Genomic DNA, 18883 nt, shown 5'->3' with positions numbered 1-18883 from the left:
CCCGCCGCCCACGCGCGCGTCTCCCGTCACCGCCCCGCGCCCGCGCATCCTCCGTCGCCCTTCGCTCCTCTCGCCGACGAGCTCCGCCGCTGGCCGGCCCCTCGCCGGAGGCCGCACCCGACCCCAATGCCGCCGGCTTCCTCCGCCATCGCCGGCCACCACCACCTCTGCCATCGCCGGCCACCACCACCGCCGACGGATCCGGCCTTCTCCGGCCCTCCTCGCACCTCGCCGGCCTCCTCCGCTCGTCGGAGCTCCTCCGCCCCAGATCGGGACCAGATCCACCAAGACGGCGATCCAAACGCGCGCCCCGTCCCGGTTTCGCTCGTCCCGGAATCATCCCGTCCACTTTTGCCCGAGGTGTTTTTTTCTACCGTCCCTGGATCTGCTGTTATTTTCTAGCCTTGTTCATAATGCCATAACTTGTTGCATACTACTCCGTTTTGTGCGTGTAATATGTCAAAATGTTTGCTATGAGATGCTATTCATTTAATTCCGTTGTGCCATGCTTGTTTGAGATCATCTTGATGCCCAATTCATCGTTGCAAGAGTGCTATATGATGTTAATCTGCTGAAACTGTTATAACTTGGTGATTTGTCATTTTTGTTTCATTTGATGTGTGCATCCTATGAGCTTGATGTCTATATGTGTTTTGAAGTACATGATGCCATCTTAACAGTAGTGTCATCCGTGTATTTTTGTGAGTCTTGTAGTGAGTGCATCGAGCTCGTGAAGTAGGGTACTTGCTGTTGCTGTTTTGCTAGACTGAATCTGCTATATCATGATGCTATGTAAACCTGCTTCTACAAGTCATATATGCAGAATCTGAAGATGTTCACGAAGAATGATTTTTTATACATGTCATGCTCTACCCATCCATGCCCCTGGTTGCATTTATAGCCTACTATAGTTTGTTGTAATCTTGCTCTCAAACTGCTAAATAATGTTGTTGTCAGCCTGTTAACTTTAAGTTCAATGTTGCCATAATTGTTGTTAGTGATCCAAGCATGCTATGAACTTGATCATTCTATGCTTAGCTTCATAAACATGTATTCTTACTGTTGGTTGCCTTGCCATGCCATGTATTGCTCCTGATGAGTGGTACAAGCTCACCAACATGCCTACTCATTGTTGTTCCTGCCATGTCTGAATCTGTCATATAACTTGCCATGTTTACATGGGTGCCATCATATTGTCTAAATCCTTTTTGTCTCATGATCATTAAGAGAGTTTTGTTCTATGTAATTAGTAGATTCATGCCATGCGTTTTTTTGCTAAGATATGTTCCTGTAGCATGTTGTTTGATAGCTCTGAATATTGCAATCTGATGTTATTTTTGCTAAGCTGGAAACTGTTATTATTTGTAATCTTGCCATGTCCTTTAGAGCATGTTCAAGTGATTTCTGGAGATATCTCAGTATTCATGTTTTGTCATGCTTTACGTGTACTTCATGCCCATGCCTTTTGTTTTCACGTTGGGATTCTGTAGCATACTGTTTTGATGTCTGCTAGATGCCTAGTTGCTGTTTTGGACAGCTTGTCCTTTAAACTTGTATAGAGTGTATGTGTTGAACCGTTGCTCCGTTTTGAGTGTGCTCTATATGAAACTTGCTTAGAATTACATGTAGTTTCATATTATCATGTTGCATCCATGTTTTGAGGTGTTTGCTTGATGTTTGGATGCATTTAGCATCAATGCCATGTTTACCTTGTCTTGCTCATATCTTCTAGGTCGTAGCTCCGAACTAATCGAACTTTATATGTAACTTGACTAGAATTTCGTATAGATCATCTTGATGCATATTAACTTGCTGTTTAACAACTTGAACACAAGGTTTATTCAGATCTGGTCCAATTTCGAAATTTGCATATGAGGACTTACCGGAATTGTGATATGTTGTTTCTGGCCTCATTTAAACTTGCTTTGATGTGTTGCTCTTGTTTGCATTATCTTTTGCCATGAGTAGCTCCATGTAGCTTTGTCATGCATCATGTTTGGTTGTGCATCATGTCATGTATATGTGTGGTGTGTTTACTATGTTGTGTGCTTCTTCTCGATAGTTCCTGTTTCGTTGCGATCGTGAGGATTCGTTCGTCTACGCTTGATTCGTCTTCATCCGTTCGTCTTCTTCATGGACTTGTTCTTCTTCCTTGCGGGATTTCAGGCAAGATGACCGCTACCCTGGATCTCACTACTATCATTGCTATGCTAGTTGCTTCGTTCTATCGCTTTGCTGTGCTACCTATCTCTTGCTCTTCAAGCCTCCCAATTTACCATGTCAGCCTCTAACCTTTTCACCCTTCCTAGCAAACCGTTGCTTGGCTATGTTACCGCTTTGCTCAGCCCCTCTTATAACATTGTTAGTTGCAGGTGAAGTTGAAGATTTCCCCATGATGGACAGGATTATGTTGGGATATCACAATATCTCTTATTTAATTAATGCATCTATATACTTGGTAAAGGGTGGAAGGCTCGGCCTTATGCCTGGTGTTTTGTTCCACTCTTGCCGCCCTAGTTTCCGTCATACCGGTGTTATGTTCCCGGATTTTGTGTTCGTTACGCGGTTGGGTGATTTATGGGACCCCCTTGACAGTTCGCTTTGAATAAAACTCCTCCAGCAAGGCCCAAGCTTGGTTTTACCATTTGCCTCACCTAGCCCTTTTTCCCTTGGGTTTCCGGAGCCCGAGGGTCATCTTTATTTTAGCCCCCCGGGGCCAGTGCTTCTCTAAGTGCTGGTCCGAACCGAGCAGCCTGCCGGGCCACCTCGGGGAATCTCGAGGTCTGGTTTTACTCGTAACTTGACTTATCCGGTGTTGCCCTGAGAACGAGATATGTGCAGCTCCTATCGAGATTGTCGGCGCATCGGGCAGCTTTGCTGGTCTTGTTTTACCATTGTCGAAATGTCTTGTAAACCAGGATTCCGAGACTGATCGGGTTTTCCTGGGAGAAGGAATATCCTTCGTTGACCGTGAGAGCTTATCATGGGCTAAGTTGGGACACCCCTGCAGGGTATAAACTTTCGAAAGCCGTGCCTGCGGTTATGTGGCAGATGGGAATTTGTTAATGTCTGGTTGTAGATAACTTGACACTTGACTTAATTAAAATGCATCAACCGTGTGTGTAGTTGTGATGGTCTCTTTTCGGCGGAGTCCAGGAAGTGAACACGGTTTTGGGTTATGATTGACGTAAGTAGGAGTTCAGGATCACCTCTTAATCATTACTAGCTTCACGATCGTTCCTTTGCTTCTCTTCTCGCTCTCATTTGCGTATGTTAGCCACCATATATGCTTAGTCGCTGCTGCAACGTCACCACTTTACCCCCCTTCCTTTCCCATAAAGCTTTACTAATCTTGATACCCATGGTAATGGGATTGCTGAGTCCTCGTGGCTCACAGATTACTACAACAACAGTTGCAGGTACAGGTTATGCGATGATCATGACGCGAGAGCAATGTTTGCTTATTTTGGAGTTCTTCTTCTGCTTCTTCTTCGATCAGGGGATAGGTTCCAGGTCGGCAGCCTGGGCTAGCAGGGTGGATGTTGTTTGAGTTTCTGTTTGTGTTTCATCCGTAGTCGGATGGTGCTCTTATGTAAGATGATGTTGTATTCGTGTGGCATTGTATGCCTTATGTATGTATCCCCACTATTATGTAATGTTGATGTAATGATATCCACCTTGAAAAGCGTCTTCAAGATGCGCTTCTATCCTTGGTGGGACATTCGAGTTCCTTTAGGATAGGGTCGCATCTTGGGTGTGACAAGTAAAGATGCAAATAAAAATAGATGAGAAACTTATATGATAAAAGATAGACCCGGGGGCCATAGATTTCACTAGTGGCTTCTCTCAAGATAGCATAAGTATTACGGTGGGTGAACAAATTACTGTCGAGCAATCGATAGAAAAAGTGCATAGTTATGAGAATATCTAGGTATGATCATGTATATAGGCATCACGTTCGTGACAAGTAGATCGAAACGATTCTGCATCTACTACTATTACTCCACACATCGACCGACTCCTGCCTGCATCTAGAGTATTTAGTTCATGAAGAAGAGAGTAACACATTAAGAAAGATGACAATGATGTAGAGGGATAAACTCATGCAATATGATATAAACCCCATCTTTTTATCCTCGATGGCAACAATACAATACGTGTCTTGCTGCCCCTGCTGTCACTGGGAAAGGACACCGCAAGATTGAACCCAAAGCTAAGCACTTCTCCCATTGCAAGAAAGATCAATCTAGTAGGCCAAACCAAACTGATAATTCGAAGAGACTTGCAAAGATAACCAATCATACATAAAAGAATTCAGAGGAGATTCAAATATCCACAATCATCGGATCTCGACAAACACACTGCAAAAAGAGTTACATCGAATAGATCTCCAAGAAGATCAAGGAGAACTTTGTATTGAGATTCAAAAAGAGAGAAGAAGCCATCTAGCTAATAACTATGGACCCGAAGGTCTGTGGTAAACTACTCACAACTCATCAGAGAGGCCTTGGAGATGATGTGTAGAGGCCCTCTGTGGTCGATCCCCCCTCTGGCGGAGCACCGGCGAAGGCTCCAAGATGGGATCTCACGGATACAGAAGGTTGCGGGGGCGGAAATAGTTTTTCGTGGTGCTCCTGGATGTTTTCAGGGCTTATGTGGATATATATAGGCGAAGGAGGTAGGTCAGGGAAGCCACAAGGGGCCCACAAGGGTGGGGGGCGTGCCTACCCCTCTAGGGCGCGCCCTCCTGCCTCGTGGCCGCCTCGGCTGCTTCTTGACGTCCACTCCAAGTCTCTTGGATTGCGTTTGTTCCAAAAAGATTGCTCCCGAAGGTTTCATTCCGTTTGGACTCTGTTTGATATTTCTTTTCTTCGAAACACTGAAATAGGCAAAAAACAACAATTCGGGCTAGGCCTCCGGTTAGTAGGTTAGTCCCAAAAATGATATAAAAGTGTAAAGTAAAGCCCATAAACATCCAAAACAGGTAATATAATAGCATGGAACAATAAAAAATTATAGATACGTTGGAGAAGTATCAGTGTGTGGTTGCAGTGGGTTGCTCATTTGTCACCACGGATGGAGGTTTCTGAGGGGCTAAGAAAGTGTGTGTCTGGGGGGGGGGGGTATCTCTATGGCACACAATCCTCAACCCGACACAATACCCCGAGCATTTTTTTCTTGTGTATATCGCATCTGCCTCTTCCTTATCAATTGTTACCTAATTTGAGCTCGCTATCGTGAAATTGAAATTCTTACGTGCCATGCACTACATGAATGTTGAGATGTACAGATTACTGGTCTACTCCACATCATATCAAGTGATTGATCTTATAGTAAGGTCAATATGTACTATTGTCCTCAAATGATTGCAAAATGGTAGTTATATAGTTAGTGACTTTTAGGGCCTTCTTGATTCGCAAGATTTAAAACCCATAAATAGGTAAAACACGGGATTGGGATGCCATGCTTATTCGAACAGATTTGTTAGTTTCATCACAAGAAAAATAAAGAGTTATTTTCAAGAGATTTGAGTGGACACTAAATTTCCTATTAAATGTAGTGCAATGGAATTCTTAGGGGAAGAATTCCAATTCCCCAAAAATCCCATGGTTTTGGTAATCAAAGAGACCCTAGTCTGTGCATTATTGTGTCTATTGAAACCTACTAATAGGCCTTGACACTTAGTTGCTATGTACCTTCAACTTCTTGTAAAGCTACCACCCTCAAAGAAGTACTTGGAAGGAATGTCAAAGTATAACTCGACAATTGTCAATAAAGAGCCGCCTTGTAAGTACCCATCCAAATGATATTGCAGAGACATTCTCCAACCTCCAAGGGTATCAAGTGAAGTTTAAACCAATGAAGTCTGCCTTTGAAGTTCATGGAGGAATTTTACATCCTTGATGTCAAAGAGGGATCAAACTAATCCGGCAAAAGTCAATGACATACTAGAACATGTAGCTGCAAAGATCCTTCAAGAATGGTGCAATGCCTCACCGGAACAAGGGGTACACTCTAAAGCTAGATTTTGAAGAACTCAAAACATACGTAAGCACTAGCAGCGTCCTTCATGCCCTAGCCTTTGTTCGGAAACACCCTAATTTGCGCATAGGGTGGTGCGGGCTGGCCAAATATGCATATCCTCCCAGCACTCTTGCTTTGCGCAGGCCAAGTGCACAGAGTGCATGTATTTTTTTTGTTTATTTTTTCATTTTCATCTTTTCTTTTTGATGAAATTCATACAAATGGTAACATTTTTTTAAAAAATGCTCACAACTTTAAAAATGTTTTCAAAATTTTAAAACGTCCAATGATCTTATTTTTTTCACAGATTTCAAAATATGTTCAGTATTTAGAAATGTTCAAGATAAAAATAAATAAATAATATGTTCCAAATTTCAAAAAATGTTCACAGATTTTGTTCACAAAATTTAAATTCATGAATATTTTAAAATATTCATGAATTTAAAATAAAATAAAAATAAAAAGCAGAAAGTAGACCAGCAAAAAGAAACACAAGTGAAAAAGCCACAAATGGGCCGGCCCATATAGCAGTGGGAGGGCTAGGAGGGGGGGGGGTGCACAATTTAATAATCGTACACATACGTAAGCTGGTACGAAGAGTTACTTAACCTGCCTAACAAATCCGCCCCCCTCCCCCCGATTTTCACCGATGTGGGTTCCTCCCACCCCGTCCCATCCAATCCCTATCCTCCATGTTGCCTGTTACGTCTAAACTGCACGTAAGTTTACCTAGGTGTAGCATTACTCTGCGCAATTGCTGGCCCTCGTCGTGTTACGTATGGAATAACGTTCGCACTTGCCAATCCTCATGCCACTCCTTAGGCCATAGGCCTACAATTTGCCCGCGTTTCTGCCTTGTCAGGAGCCTAGGACTGGCAATCTGTCTTGTTGGCAAAGATATTGGGGCGCGTCTATGTGTCACTTCATATGACACAGTAGACCGCGTCGCCTAAGGGAACCGGCAATAGGCCGGCTCACTAACCACGAGTTCCTGTCATGCTGAAGTCGCATGCGTTTTTTTACTTTTATTTAAAATAATAATAAATACTTATATTATAAAAATGTTAGTTTTTGTAAAAAAACATATTCATTGCACATTAAAAAAATGTAAATGCTGTGTATGAAACTGTTCACTCAACTTTCATAAAAATGTTTATACCATTCAAAAAATTTATGTGAGATTTTAAAAAACAGTTCATGCTTTGAATATTTTTTGAAATGTCATACACTGTTAAAAATGTTCGTCTAATTCTAAAAAAAATTGTACCATTAAAGAAATGCATGTAACATCTAGAAAATGTTCATGTGTTTTAAAAAAGTGTTTGTGATTTTTCTTAAAAAATATTGTCCAAAAAAATAAGAGTGTATTTCAAAAAAAATTATAACACATATTCAATTTTCAAAAAAGATTATTTGAAACAATGTTAATCAAGTATCTAAAAATGTTTAACTATATAAAGAAATTAGAAGTATACAAAAAATGTACAATGTGTATGAAAAAAGTAGACAACAAATAATATAATTTAAAATTGTTAAGCATGTATAAAATAAATATTCCTGGTGTATAAAAAAATGTAGAATGCATATGAAAACTGTAGACATGTGTTGAAAAAAAAGAAACCAAAGAAAAGCTGGTGAAAACCAAAGAAAGAAACAAAAGACGGAGAAAGACACAAGGAAAACTGAGGAAAAATGAAAAGGAAAAGGGAAAAAAAGGAAGAGAACCGAAGGAAAACAAAATGAAACAAAAAAAAAGCAAAGAAACCAAACAAAACCATGCAAAACAGTGGAACCAAAAAATTGGTGCTGCAGTAAAGGGTCGGCCCAGTAGATTGCCCGCCATAGGTGAGACGGAACTCTGCTCGCAATGGGTGATATATAGCTCTGGCAAAGATATTGAAGTGTCGACACAACTTTTGCGTCTTTTTCTGGAATACGCAATCGCAGTCTTCACTTAGTAAATCTTTCTCTCTCTATTTTTAATGTCAAACAACACCACATATAGACTTGAAACTTAGTAGGTCAACAACAAATTAGCACTCCCTCTGTTCGAAAGTAAGTGTCGTGTGAACTAAAACTACAACATTTATTTTAGAGATAAGTATATTTTTCGTCCTCGAACTCTTCCGAGAGTTTAGAAATCGTCCCTCAACTCTAAACCGGAGAGTTTTTGTCCCTCAACTATTAAAACCGGATAGTTTCCGTCCCTCGTGCCGTTTCGGGCGGTTTTAGTCCGGGATGAACAGTAAAATCAGAAAAATAGCAAAAAAATCTGAAATTTTACAGCATCGAAGATACTTTGGTGCACAAGACACGTGCAAAATTTTGTGGTGTTTCGACATTCGAGCAGCTCGTGGCAAAAAAAAAACTATAAATATGTACGTCAATGAACAGTAAATTCAAAAGAAATAGCAAAAAATTCAAAACAACATGAATTTTTTTGGCATCAAATAGCCTTGGGTGCGCATCGTGCATGCAAATTTCGTGCTGTTTGGGCATTGTACGAACTCGTGACAAAAAAACAAAATTTGGCTCAGATTTATTTTCTTGAAAAAGTGCGCTATTTTGTTTTTTTGGCTAGAGCTCCTCGTATGTCATTTGATCACGAAAATTTGCACGCATCTTGCGTACCCGAGCATCTTTGATGCCAAAAAGTTTCATGATTTTTTGATTTATTTTTGCTATTTTTTCTGAATTTACTGTTCACCGACGTACATATTTACAGTTCTTTGTTTGCCACGAGCTCCTCAAATGCCGAAACACCATGAAATTTTGCACGGGTCTTGCGCACCAGAGTATCTTCGATGCTGTAAATTTTCAATTTTGTTGCTATTTTTTTGTCAATTTTACTGTTCACCGGTTTACTGTTCATCCGGACTAAAACCGCCCGAAGCGGCAAGAGGGACGAAAACTATCCGGTTTTGATAGTTGAGGGACGAAAACTCTCCGGTTTAGAGTTGCGGGACGATTTCTAAACTCTCGGAAGAGTTCGATGACGAAAAATATACTTATTTCTTTATTTTAAAACGGATGGAGTACTATAATGTGTAGATTTTGTTTATGCATTCGTTGGTGCGCCATAAATACTTAAAATGACGACAAAGCTCACTCAAAACCCACCATTTCCTAGATATTTATATTACCTAAAAATCGACAATATAAATGCAAACATTTTAGATATTTATATTGCAATAACTATCTTATTCACGCTGGATCTGTTTTTATCAGAGCAAGGGTACGCCTTCTGCACACCGAAAGCGGCCGGCCGTACGTAATGTGTAAGCGTGTCTCGAGTGGCATATGCATGCATGGACCGGTTCACTCTCACGATACGAGGGCTGTGTCATTGTGTGAATGCATGCGATGCGTTCCATGATCGATGCGTCAGTACATCTAGACGCAAGGAACTAATAACCTTCGTAGGATCCTAATTAGCTTAGGCCTAACGCTTAAGCTAGCTAGCCTAAACCTAACTAACAAGCACGAGTTGAGCAGTCCGTGTTCGAGTATGATTAGATTTCCTCCGTCCTGGCAGCCTATATATACATACATACGGGCGGCCTCGTGTGTGACAGAGAAAGGCAAAATCAATCTCTCCCTCCGTCTAGCGACCAGTCGATCGATCGATCGAATAAGGATTTGTCTCGGCGAGGTATGGGGTGGTCGACCGCTGCCCTACACGACGTGGTCGCGGCCACACCGGTGGCGCGCAAGAGTCACAAAGCGCCGGCCACTCCCGCAGGCAGCGGCCGCTTCCACCGGCTCGAGGTGATCGGCGCGGGAACGTTCGGCGTCGTCTACCGGGCCAGGGACCGCCGCACGGGAGAGATCGTGGCGATGAAGTGTCTCCGTGCGAGCGGCGACGGCGACGGCGACCGCTACCTCTCCGACTTCGCGGCCGAGGTCAGCGCACTCGAGGCGTGCAGCGGCCACCCGTCCATCGTGCAGCCGCGCGCCTCCGGCCACCTCGGCAGCGAGGCCTTCCTCGCCATGGAGTTTGTGGGGCCAACTCTCCGGTACGTCATGAAGCATGTCCGATTCGGGAGGAGGCACACCGAGCTGGAGGTTCGCCTGCTCATGAGACAACTTTGCGCCGGCGTGAGGTGGATGAATCGCCTCGGCCTGATGCACTGGGACCTGAAGCCATCCAACGTGCTTGTCGATAGCCATGGGAACCTCAAGATCTGCGACCTAGGGCTGTCGTGCAGCATGGCTGATGGGCCGCCCTACTCCAACCCTGTCGGGACACGGGGATACCGCGCGCCAGAGCTCCTCCTCGGGTGCACGGATTACGACGAGCATGTCGACTCGTGGGCTCTTGGCGTCATGATGGCTGAGCTCCTCGCCGGCAAGCACCCTTTCCTTGGGAGGTCAGATACGGAGCACCTCAGCGAGATCTTGGACCTTCTCGGCACAGCTGACATCAAAGAGTGGTCAGGCTACGACGGACGCCGTCTGCCCGGCGGATCGCAACCAGGAAGCTTTCTGCGCAACAAGTTCCCTTGTCCGGCTGAGGCCAGGATCAAAGGCCCGCCGACATTGTCAGAGGCTGGTTTCGAGGTCTTGAGCGGTCTTCTACGATGCAACCCGGAGAAGAGGCTCACGGCGGAGCAAGCGCTCAAGCATCGGTGGTTCAAGGAGGCCAACCCTAGGGCTACAAGTAGTAAGTAGTTGATTGATGAAAGTGCACAATCTACAACGCATCTGATTTGTGTAAATTAGAAATGTAAACATCATATATGGATTGAACGAATGAGTATGGATGAGGTGTGAGATAAGTAAGGAGGAGCTGTTCGTGTGGATCACCACCACACACATTGTAAGGCCGATTGATACATTTGTACTATGGTTTCTTGATCTTTGATGTTCAAGGTACTTTGATGCTTCCTGTTAAAAAAATGGTACTGTAAACTATGCTACAAATTTATTGTTGATGTATAATTTACTTGTTAATTATATTTTGTCCAATTTTACAGTAATCTGGAATCGCATGATATACAGTAGTACTGTTAATTTACTATGCTCCGTCGCCATCGCCGGAGCCAAGACGCGAAATGATCAAAACCTAAACTAATAGGACCTTAAACCTATATAGAGCTACACACGTACGCACACAAAAGATCCAATACCCCCTCGTCGCCGGCCACCAAGAGGACATCAGTGGAGGGAAGCCGCCTAAAAAGGGCAGCAGAAAGCTTGCCACCCTTGTGGCGGCTAGATGGCCCTTTTTCTTCTACGAAAAGAAAGAAAACCCTTAGAGTCCGATTCGATTCCTAGCTGAGTACCACGAAAACCTAGCCTCCCGAGTCGCATCTAGCGACTCCGGAGGCCTCCCAACCGCCACAAAAAAAGTTTCTCACCGTCGCCCTCTACACCCGCCGCTGCCGGAGGAGGCCACCAGGGCTAATGGCGGCGGCCGGGCCCTCCATGGCCTTACTTTCTCCTCTCCTTCCTACCCCCTTTCTCTCCCATGTTGTTGATCTGCGATGCTTCTTCCGTCCGGCCGCGGCTCCTCCATTGGTGCTGCACTGAATAAGTTCTACTCTGGGCGCACGACCATTGCCGCAATCGCTCTTTGGGCTAGTCTCTCGTTCGATCCCGTGCCAGACCGCGAGGAGATGGACTTTGAGAATCCAAGGCAGCAGCGACAACGCACTGCAGGAATGCATCGGTGGCCTCGTGATGTGGGGAACGACTGGATCTAGCTTCTCCATGTTCGGCAGCTGCAGCGGCATGGGCGCCATGACTGCGGTTCGGTGCTATCCTGCTTGGGTCTATGTGGCGACAGACAGCGGTTGGGCGTTGGTTCGGGGCCTCCATCCTAGATTTCGCCTGCGACGATGTCCTCCATTGGTGGCTGGCGCAGGAAGATGCAATCTATGGACAATAACTTGACGCAGAGGGTATGGTTGTGCAGTGGCGGCAGCGGAATTTCCAGCCCATTGCATGTAGCTGCTGAGATCGAGGAAAAGCGGTGGCGACAACACATGATTGACTTCGACTTGATGGTGCTTCTCTGGTACACGTCTTGAGCTCTAGGGTGAAAAATCTAGATCTGACCCGACCTGGCAATGACAATGTTTTGCACCATTACCTTGTTAAAGGCATTGTTCAGATATGTTGTGACCTTTAGGGTGAAAACCTAGATTCAGCTTTGGTGGTTGGATCCGACGACGGCGGCGGCGCTTGAGCGCCGCTCTCTTCATGTTTTTGCGCCTAAACGAGCTTCTTCAACAACAACGATGACGGCGGCGCTTGAGCGTTGTTGTTGAAGATGCTCGTTTTGTCCTTATGATGTCAAAAAATAGTTGATGCGGATATGGTTGTTGTTGTAGTTGGTAGATTGCTTCATGTTTTTTCCTCACTTAGGCATAATTTTGGTTTTATATGACTTTGCTCTTTGCCAGCGTTTTTTTGTGTGTATGTTAGTGTTGGTTGTGTGCATCCTAGTTATACAGAGGCCGGGTGTTTGCTCATTTTGTTTGTATCTGCTTGATGCTTTATTTTGAGTCAATAAAATTCAGTTGGTGTCTAAAAGGAATAATTCGCGTTCGCGTGATCAGTAGCCAGCCAGTACACAATGCTTACAGTTGCCATATACTCCCTCTCTACAGTGCACGCATACACAGTAACACGTTACACGGTGCTCTGCCCGTCTTTGGCATCTCAGTCCGACGAGCCGGGCCAGACATTGAACGGCAGCGAGACGTCCTTGACGACGGCGGCGAGGCCGAGGGAGACGCTGGCGCCAAATGACAGCAGCTTGGACCGCCCCACCTGCGCGCCGAACGCCACGCAGACGTCGACGCCGACCTTCCCACAACCGTACGCGGCGCCCGTGGACGAGTAGAGCAGCGCCTGCGCCAGCACGTCAACGACCACCAGCACGACCCCGGGGACCTGGCTGCCCCCGTCGTCATCGTCGTCGCCGCCGGCGCCGCTGAGCTGCAGGTAGACGGCCGCGGCCTGCAGCACGGCCGCGGCCACGTTGGCCCACACGAGGTACACGAAGGCGCGGTAGTCCCGGTAGGTGACGGCCGTGGGCGTCGTCGCGCCGGCGACGGCGCAGTCGTCGGCCGTGGCCATCATGACCGCCGACGCGAGGGCCAGGATGAGCGCGGACAGGCGCAGCAGCAGGCTCACCGCCTTGGAGCCGTTGGGCTCGTCCCTCTCCCACCACCCAGACATGGTCTCGATGGATAGATTTTTGCTGCCTACGATGCTAGCTTGGTGCAACTATTTATGCATGCTATCCTTCCACACGGTGATGCTGGACGTGTCTAGGGATGGCACCCGCAGGGTTTGGGTACGGGTGGAGCCACCCCATACCCTTACCCATCGCCCCAAATCTTACCCATCACCCGTACCCATATCTAGCGACGGGTACAATTTTTTCCCATACCCATCACCCGTCAGGGTAAACGGATACCCACGGGTAAAATTACCCGGATTTGCAACACATCAATTTGAGCACTACGTAGACATAAACAACAACTTATAACAATAATTTGAGCAATGCGTCAACTTACATTAGTTACACCAAACTGTAGAAGTTAGCTTGCATTTGCCAACTTCAGTTTCCTCTCCTAGCTCCTCCTCTTGACCATCTTTGTCGTCTAAAATGACAACACAATCTCCATCTTCATCCATTGGGGCAAATATATCATCGACGGATTCAGGAGGAACATCTAGTTGGATGTTGGTGCTTGTATCACTGCAGAAATCGATGTTCGTATACATGAATAGATCTCATCATCTATATAAAAAACATATTTCCATGAAAATTAAATATTCATAGTCAAACATCACACACAATTTTTTTATCACGTCATATACACACATCATGCATCTCTATGCAGATATCAAGGGTGTTGTGTACTGATGTACACGAATATATCACAAAACCTACATACAAAAATAAATTGTTGTTGAAACAAAATATTTCATTCTTAATCATCATCATGTATAGACACAAAACTTGTCTTCATCACGTCATCTATATACATAATGTCTATGCAAAATCAATGAATGCTCATATACATCAATACATCACATCCTCTATGTACAACAAAATATATTCAAACCATAAGATTAGTGCTCATAATATTCAAAATATATTCAAACTATAAGATCAGGGCTCGGGGTAGGCTTGCCTGCTCTTGTCCGTGGTGGTCGCCGAGCTGCAGCTCCACCTCGCGGTTCCCGTTCACGCGCGACGGCGCAAGCTATGCTCATAATCCCCTGGGTCCATGTCCATGCAGCACTGGCCGCAAGCGGCTGGAGGCGCTGGCAGGCGGCGGCAAGTGGCTAGAAGCGCTGGCTGGCGGCGACGAGAAGATGAGATCGATATGTTGGTTGCCGCAAGCCTGCATGGCAATTCTGGACGTCAATCACGCATAGAATTTCTTTTGAGGGGTTCAATCATGCATAGTAGCCATATAGGGATATGTGATATATTTTTAAGGGATACGTGATATACGTATGGGATTCTGGAGGTGGGCTCGTGGCTTCATTCGTGGGCTAGCTATTATCGCGCGACAGCCTAACATGAATTCATGATGAGGTCCTTGGCTGCACAATTTATGTACAGGTAATACATTTGCAATATGTGGATAAAATAATATTTAAGGCCTATTTATCAAATTATATGCGGGTACATAGGCACACGGGTATGGGTTGTACTAAACCGTACCCGTACCCATTATATCCGATGGGTATGAAAATTTTCTATTTATGTACCCATGGATATTTTTTTGACCCATACCCTTGCCCTAATAGGGTTTTTACCCACCGGGTACATGGGTAATGGGTACCCATTGCCATCCCTAGACGTGTCACGCTCTGTTGACGTGCGCGTCCACGTCGGCATTGACCTGGGTCGTCGCTAAACTTCGCAGTATACTCCGTTGACGTGCACGTCCCTGTTGGCATCCACGATTGCTTGCTTTCACTCGGCCACTTGTTTATCGTGCATGGGACTGGAGACAAATCTGCAACAGCAAACAAAAAGGAAGAGACCGGGCAGTTCGAAGAAACTGCGTAGGGGCAGGTCGGAAAGCATGCGTGAGACAAGTCAAGCTGCAAGTCGGTCGTCCTTTTTGTACTCTACTGCGTGACTACGTGTCGGTCTCGGTCATTCCTTCGTCAGCACTGGCGGAGCTATGTGTCAATGTGTGTATTGCTGCAAGGGTCATGCCCATCCATGGATTTTTTGCGAAGAGGCTCTGTTTTGGTTGGCAGAAGTTGGGACAAGTAGAGTTTCTGGCCCCTCCAAAATATTATATATTTCGTCATTTGCCCCCTCATTTATCCCTCAACAGCTCTGCCACTGTTTGTCACGACAGACATTTATGTCTAGGAAGGTAAAATTAAAAGATGTACTGAAGTGTCAGCAAGCTTAACTATCAATCTGGTGGAGAAAATGTTGTTGGTGGTCAGTGCACCCGAGAGAAACAGAGAGACCCAAGTGCAACCCTAGCAGATTCTTACAATGGAAGACCCTAAAACCACTTTATGGTCAATCCATAAAAGCTTTTGGATTTCAGGCTGCTTTGCCTTATCAGATTATTTGTAACTGCAGTTCCTAGAATTTTATTTCTCTTCTTTACTTTTGCATATGAATTTTAACTTCAAATTCATATCACAAAAATTCAAACTTCAATGTTTCCATCCCCAAATCATAATAATTCAAACTTTTGGGGTGCTCTCATATGAACCTCATTTTAATTCCGATTTCTCTACTTCGGAGCGTCTCCTGATAAGATGCTCGGGATACACGGGCTCTGCAAAGTAATCACACATGCGATGGTTCTAACACGTTAAGAAGAATCACAACACACCCCGGTTGAGAACATGCATGCTATCAGTTGTTGCCCTCGTCCATCTCCGCAAGAAAAAGAGCCGCCGTGCCCAAATCATCACCATCCTCCGGGCAATGAATTCTAAACATTCCCCCTCTGTTATTTTTCATTGACACCAATGTCATTGAACAACGTCAACGTGCTTACTCATTTCAACATGATCCAACTGCTGGATAAAAGCAAAAAAAAAAGAGGTAGCATACTATCTAAGAGAAAAAAAAGTAACACCTTGTGTGCATCAATGGCGTCAACCGGCCAGGGCTATGAGCAAAGGAGAGGAGGTGCGACATTTTGTTCTGTTCATGGGGAGGAGGGATGGCGTGGATGTGAACGAGTGGGATTGGTGCGGCGGCGGGAGTAGTGCAATAACTGGATCATCCGGGGCAGAAATGAAGGGACGGAGAGAAGAGGGTGATACCGGGCATAAGTAGGCGGTAAGGACAGGCGAAATTAGGTGGGGTGGTGTGCCGTGTCGTGGACCTCGTGGCAACGTTCATAGGGCCAGGCCAGATGTAAGGACTTGACTTTGAATATCTTTTATGTAACTTTTGGTTGTACCAATGATCTTTGCTCTTTGTGTGTGCTTTTAGTTTGTTGCAGTTTTGTTTAATTAATGAATAATCATATTTTTTATCCAAAAAATCATGTTCCTGTATTTCATCCTAACGATTAGAGATATATGCATACGAAATAGTACAAGGTTAACCAAAAGAAAAGGGGTAAAGCCCCGTTTAAGAAAAAAAATCCTAGTAACAACTAATTAACACCCATGTAGCAATTACTTATACGGATTGCCTTTCTTTCACTTCAATACAAAAGTTTCCTCACGCTGTTACACATGCTTTTCGACCTGCCTACGTACAACGAAATGTCTTTGGATTGTTGGAGTTGTCGCTCTTTGTGATCAACACACACGGAGAAGTTTATTCGCAAGGTACTCTTAATTGACTAACCACTAATGGTCCTACCACCATCGACGGTGATGACTTGGCCGGTGACGAAGGATGCCGCCGGCATGCATAGAAATGACACCACAGTCGCCACCTCAGCTGGCTCGCCTGCTCGCCGCATCGGAGTCCTGGCCAACTCGTTTTCTATGATCTCCGGTCCTAGCTGTTTCATTCAGGTATAGTGATCAGTTATCGAGGCATTTTGCCATGCGTGGCAGCAATAGTAGTTGGCTTGAGTTAAACTGTTTCTTGGAAAACGATAGCAGAAGAGTATCCTATTGCATGTACTTCCTCCGTTTCTAAATATAGGTCTTTCTAGAGATTTTAATAAATGACCACGCATGAAGCAAAATGAGTGAATCTATACTCTAAAATATGTCTATATACATCCGTATGTGATTGTTCATTTGCAATATCTAAAAAGACTTATATTTAGGAACGGAGGAAGTATATCATATAACTACTTAAGTAAAGCAGTTCAACTTATTCATTTCTACTCCCCCCCTTTCCAAAATATAGTGCTTCCTCTATTCCCGTACTTCAAATTTGACCATAAATTAACCAACAATACCGACTGCGGCGGGAGCAAAAGTTATACCAATGAATTCATATTTAAAAGAAGTTCTCAATTATATAACTTTTTCTCCTGCCGCAGTCGGTCTCATTGGTTCAATTTATGGTCAAAGTTAGACCTCGGGTAGCGCAGGCACGCTTTATTTTGGAATGGAGGGAGTATAACATATTTTCATGTAGAATCTGACGGTGCGTACACTGTTTAACATGTCGGTCTTAGTCGCGCTAGGGGCGACACAGTTCACCCGGATCTTGTTCTGGGCCCACTCTGTAGCAAGGCTCCTTGTAAGCTGGTTGATTCCTCCTGCATGTAATTTTGATGTCTCAATTGAAATATGGATTGAGTTGCAGCTATGAATGCCTTCAATTTAAAACTTCTCAAAAATATATTAATATTCCAATTAGCACACTGTAACTTTTGAAATTTTAGTATGATTATCTTTATAAAATCGTTAGATTAATTAGATAGCATCTAAGAATATCGTCGTCCGGGGCAAGGATAGTCATAATTTCAAATTTTGACTATTGATATCTTAGAGATATGTAGATTGAATACTTAGATTCATGCATATGAATTTGTATTCAAAAGTAGATTTTACATTTTTCTTATACTTTATAAAATTCAAAAGTTTGGAAAACAGAAGCAATAGGGTACGCCAAGCGGCTTGCTTTGCTTGTTAAGCGATCACCAAAAATTGAAAAAGAGGAGATAGGGTACCTTTTGCCATACTGTAGAGCGCGAGGCCAGGGAAGCCAAGTGAGCCGGCATGGGAGGATATGTTGACTATGCTACCTCCTCCGGCTATGGTGGCGTTGAGAAGGAGGGGGTGCGCGAGCTGGCTGAGGTGGAAGTACGACTCTTGGTTGGTCGCCATCAGGTGTGAGTACTCCTCCGATGTCCACTCCACGCTCGCCTTGGCAAGAATCTGCGCCGCGTTGTTCACCTGCATAGCGTAGAGTTGGTCGCCATGCATCAGGTCAAGATCTCCCTCAGAAAGATGAAGAGCTCTAACTCGAGTTAGTTACCACTTACCAGTATGTCGAGCTTGCCGTCGAAGACCTGCTTGGCCGTCTCCAGGAGCTGCAGCCTGTGGGCGCGCAGGGAGACGTCGCAGACGGACATGGTGACCGGGAGCCCCTTGGCCTCCCACCGGCGGCGGCACTCCTCCAGCTCCGCCGCGCTCCGGGCGCACGTGTGCACCCGCGCCCCGTGCCCCGCCAGCTCCTCCACGATCGCGTGACTGTGTTGTACGTGTTTCATCCATCGATGCCGCCGCGCAGTTAAGCTAGGTGATCGGTCGATGAACTAGCATCCTAGTACGAAAGCTAGGTGATTAGATTATGCGACTGCGTACGTACCCGATCCCTTTGCTGCCGCCGGTGACGAGCGCCGTCGCGCCGGCCAGGCTCCACCTCTCGTCCTTGCTCATGCTGCTGCCTGCCATCTCTCTCTCTCTCTCTCTCTCTCTCTCTCTC

General features: G+C 45.1%; 3 protein-coding genes across 3 annotated transcripts; 1 reads left to right on the top strand and 2 right to left on the bottom strand.

Moving 5' to 3' along the window:
- Positions 1–9678: 9678 nt before the first annotated feature.
- Positions 9679–10695, top strand: LOC119350819 (putative cyclin-dependent kinase F-2). The gene has a single exon (XM_037618468.1). The coding sequence runs from the start codon at positions 9679–9681 to the stop codon at positions 10693–10695; it is 1017 nt and encodes a 338-aa protein (XP_037474365.1).
- Positions 10696–12543: 1848 nt separating this feature from the next.
- LOC119311469 (CASP-like protein 1U2) lies at positions 12544–13222 on the bottom strand. The gene has a single exon (XM_037587102.1). It carries the CDS (start codon positions 13210–13212, stop codon positions 12691–12693), a length of 522 nt encoding a protein of 173 aa, XP_037442999.1. The 5' UTR covers positions 13213–13222; the 3' UTR covers positions 12544–12690.
- Positions 13223–16656: 3434 nt separating this feature from the next.
- Positions 16657–18877, bottom strand: LOC119349453 (tropinone reductase homolog At5g06060-like). Its single transcript, XM_037617492.1, has 5 exons — positions 18767–18877; positions 18441–18648; positions 18126–18351; positions 17605–17711; positions 16657–16997 (listed from the first exon to the last, which is right to left on the bottom strand). Exons 1-5 carry the CDS (start codon positions 18850–18852, stop codon positions 16833–16835), a joined length of 792 nt encoding a protein of 263 aa, XP_037473389.1. The 5' UTR covers positions 18853–18877; the 3' UTR covers positions 16657–16832.
- Positions 18878–18883: the final 6 nt, after the last annotated feature.

The sequence above is a fragment of the Triticum dicoccoides genome, chromosome 1B (genome assembly GCF_002162155.2).
Source record: "Triticum dicoccoides isolate Atlit2015 ecotype Zavitan chromosome 1B, WEW_v2.0, whole genome shotgun sequence".
Lineage (NCBI taxonomy): Eukaryota > Viridiplantae > Streptophyta > Magnoliopsida > Poales > Poaceae > Triticum > Triticum dicoccoides.
The sequence above is the reverse complement of the archived record's forward strand: the minus strand, read 5'-3'. Positions and strand labels throughout refer to the sequence as shown.

Bases quoted from the DNA above. Each gene is read 5' to 3' on its own strand.
- LOC119311469 (XM_037587102.1), bottom strand. From the start codon at position 13,212: ATGTCTGGGTGGTGGGAGAGGGACGAGCCCAACGGCTCCAAGGCGGTG.
- LOC119349453 (XM_037617492.1), bottom strand. From the start codon at position 18,852: ATGGCAGGCAGCAGCATGAGCAAGGACGAGAGGTGGAGCCTGGCCGGC. The intron at 18,649-18,766 runs GTACGTACGCAG...CGTACAACACAG, and splicing joins GGCGGCAGCAAAGGGATCGG to TCACGCGATCGTGGAGGAGC. The intron at 16,998-17,604 runs GTACGCACCGTC...TGAATGAAACAG, and splicing joins AGACCGACATGTTAAACAGT to CTAGGACCGGAGATCATAGA.
- LOC119350819 (XM_037618468.1), top strand. From the start codon at position 9,679: ATGGGGTGGTCGACCGCTGCCCTACACGACGTGGTCGCGGCCACACCG.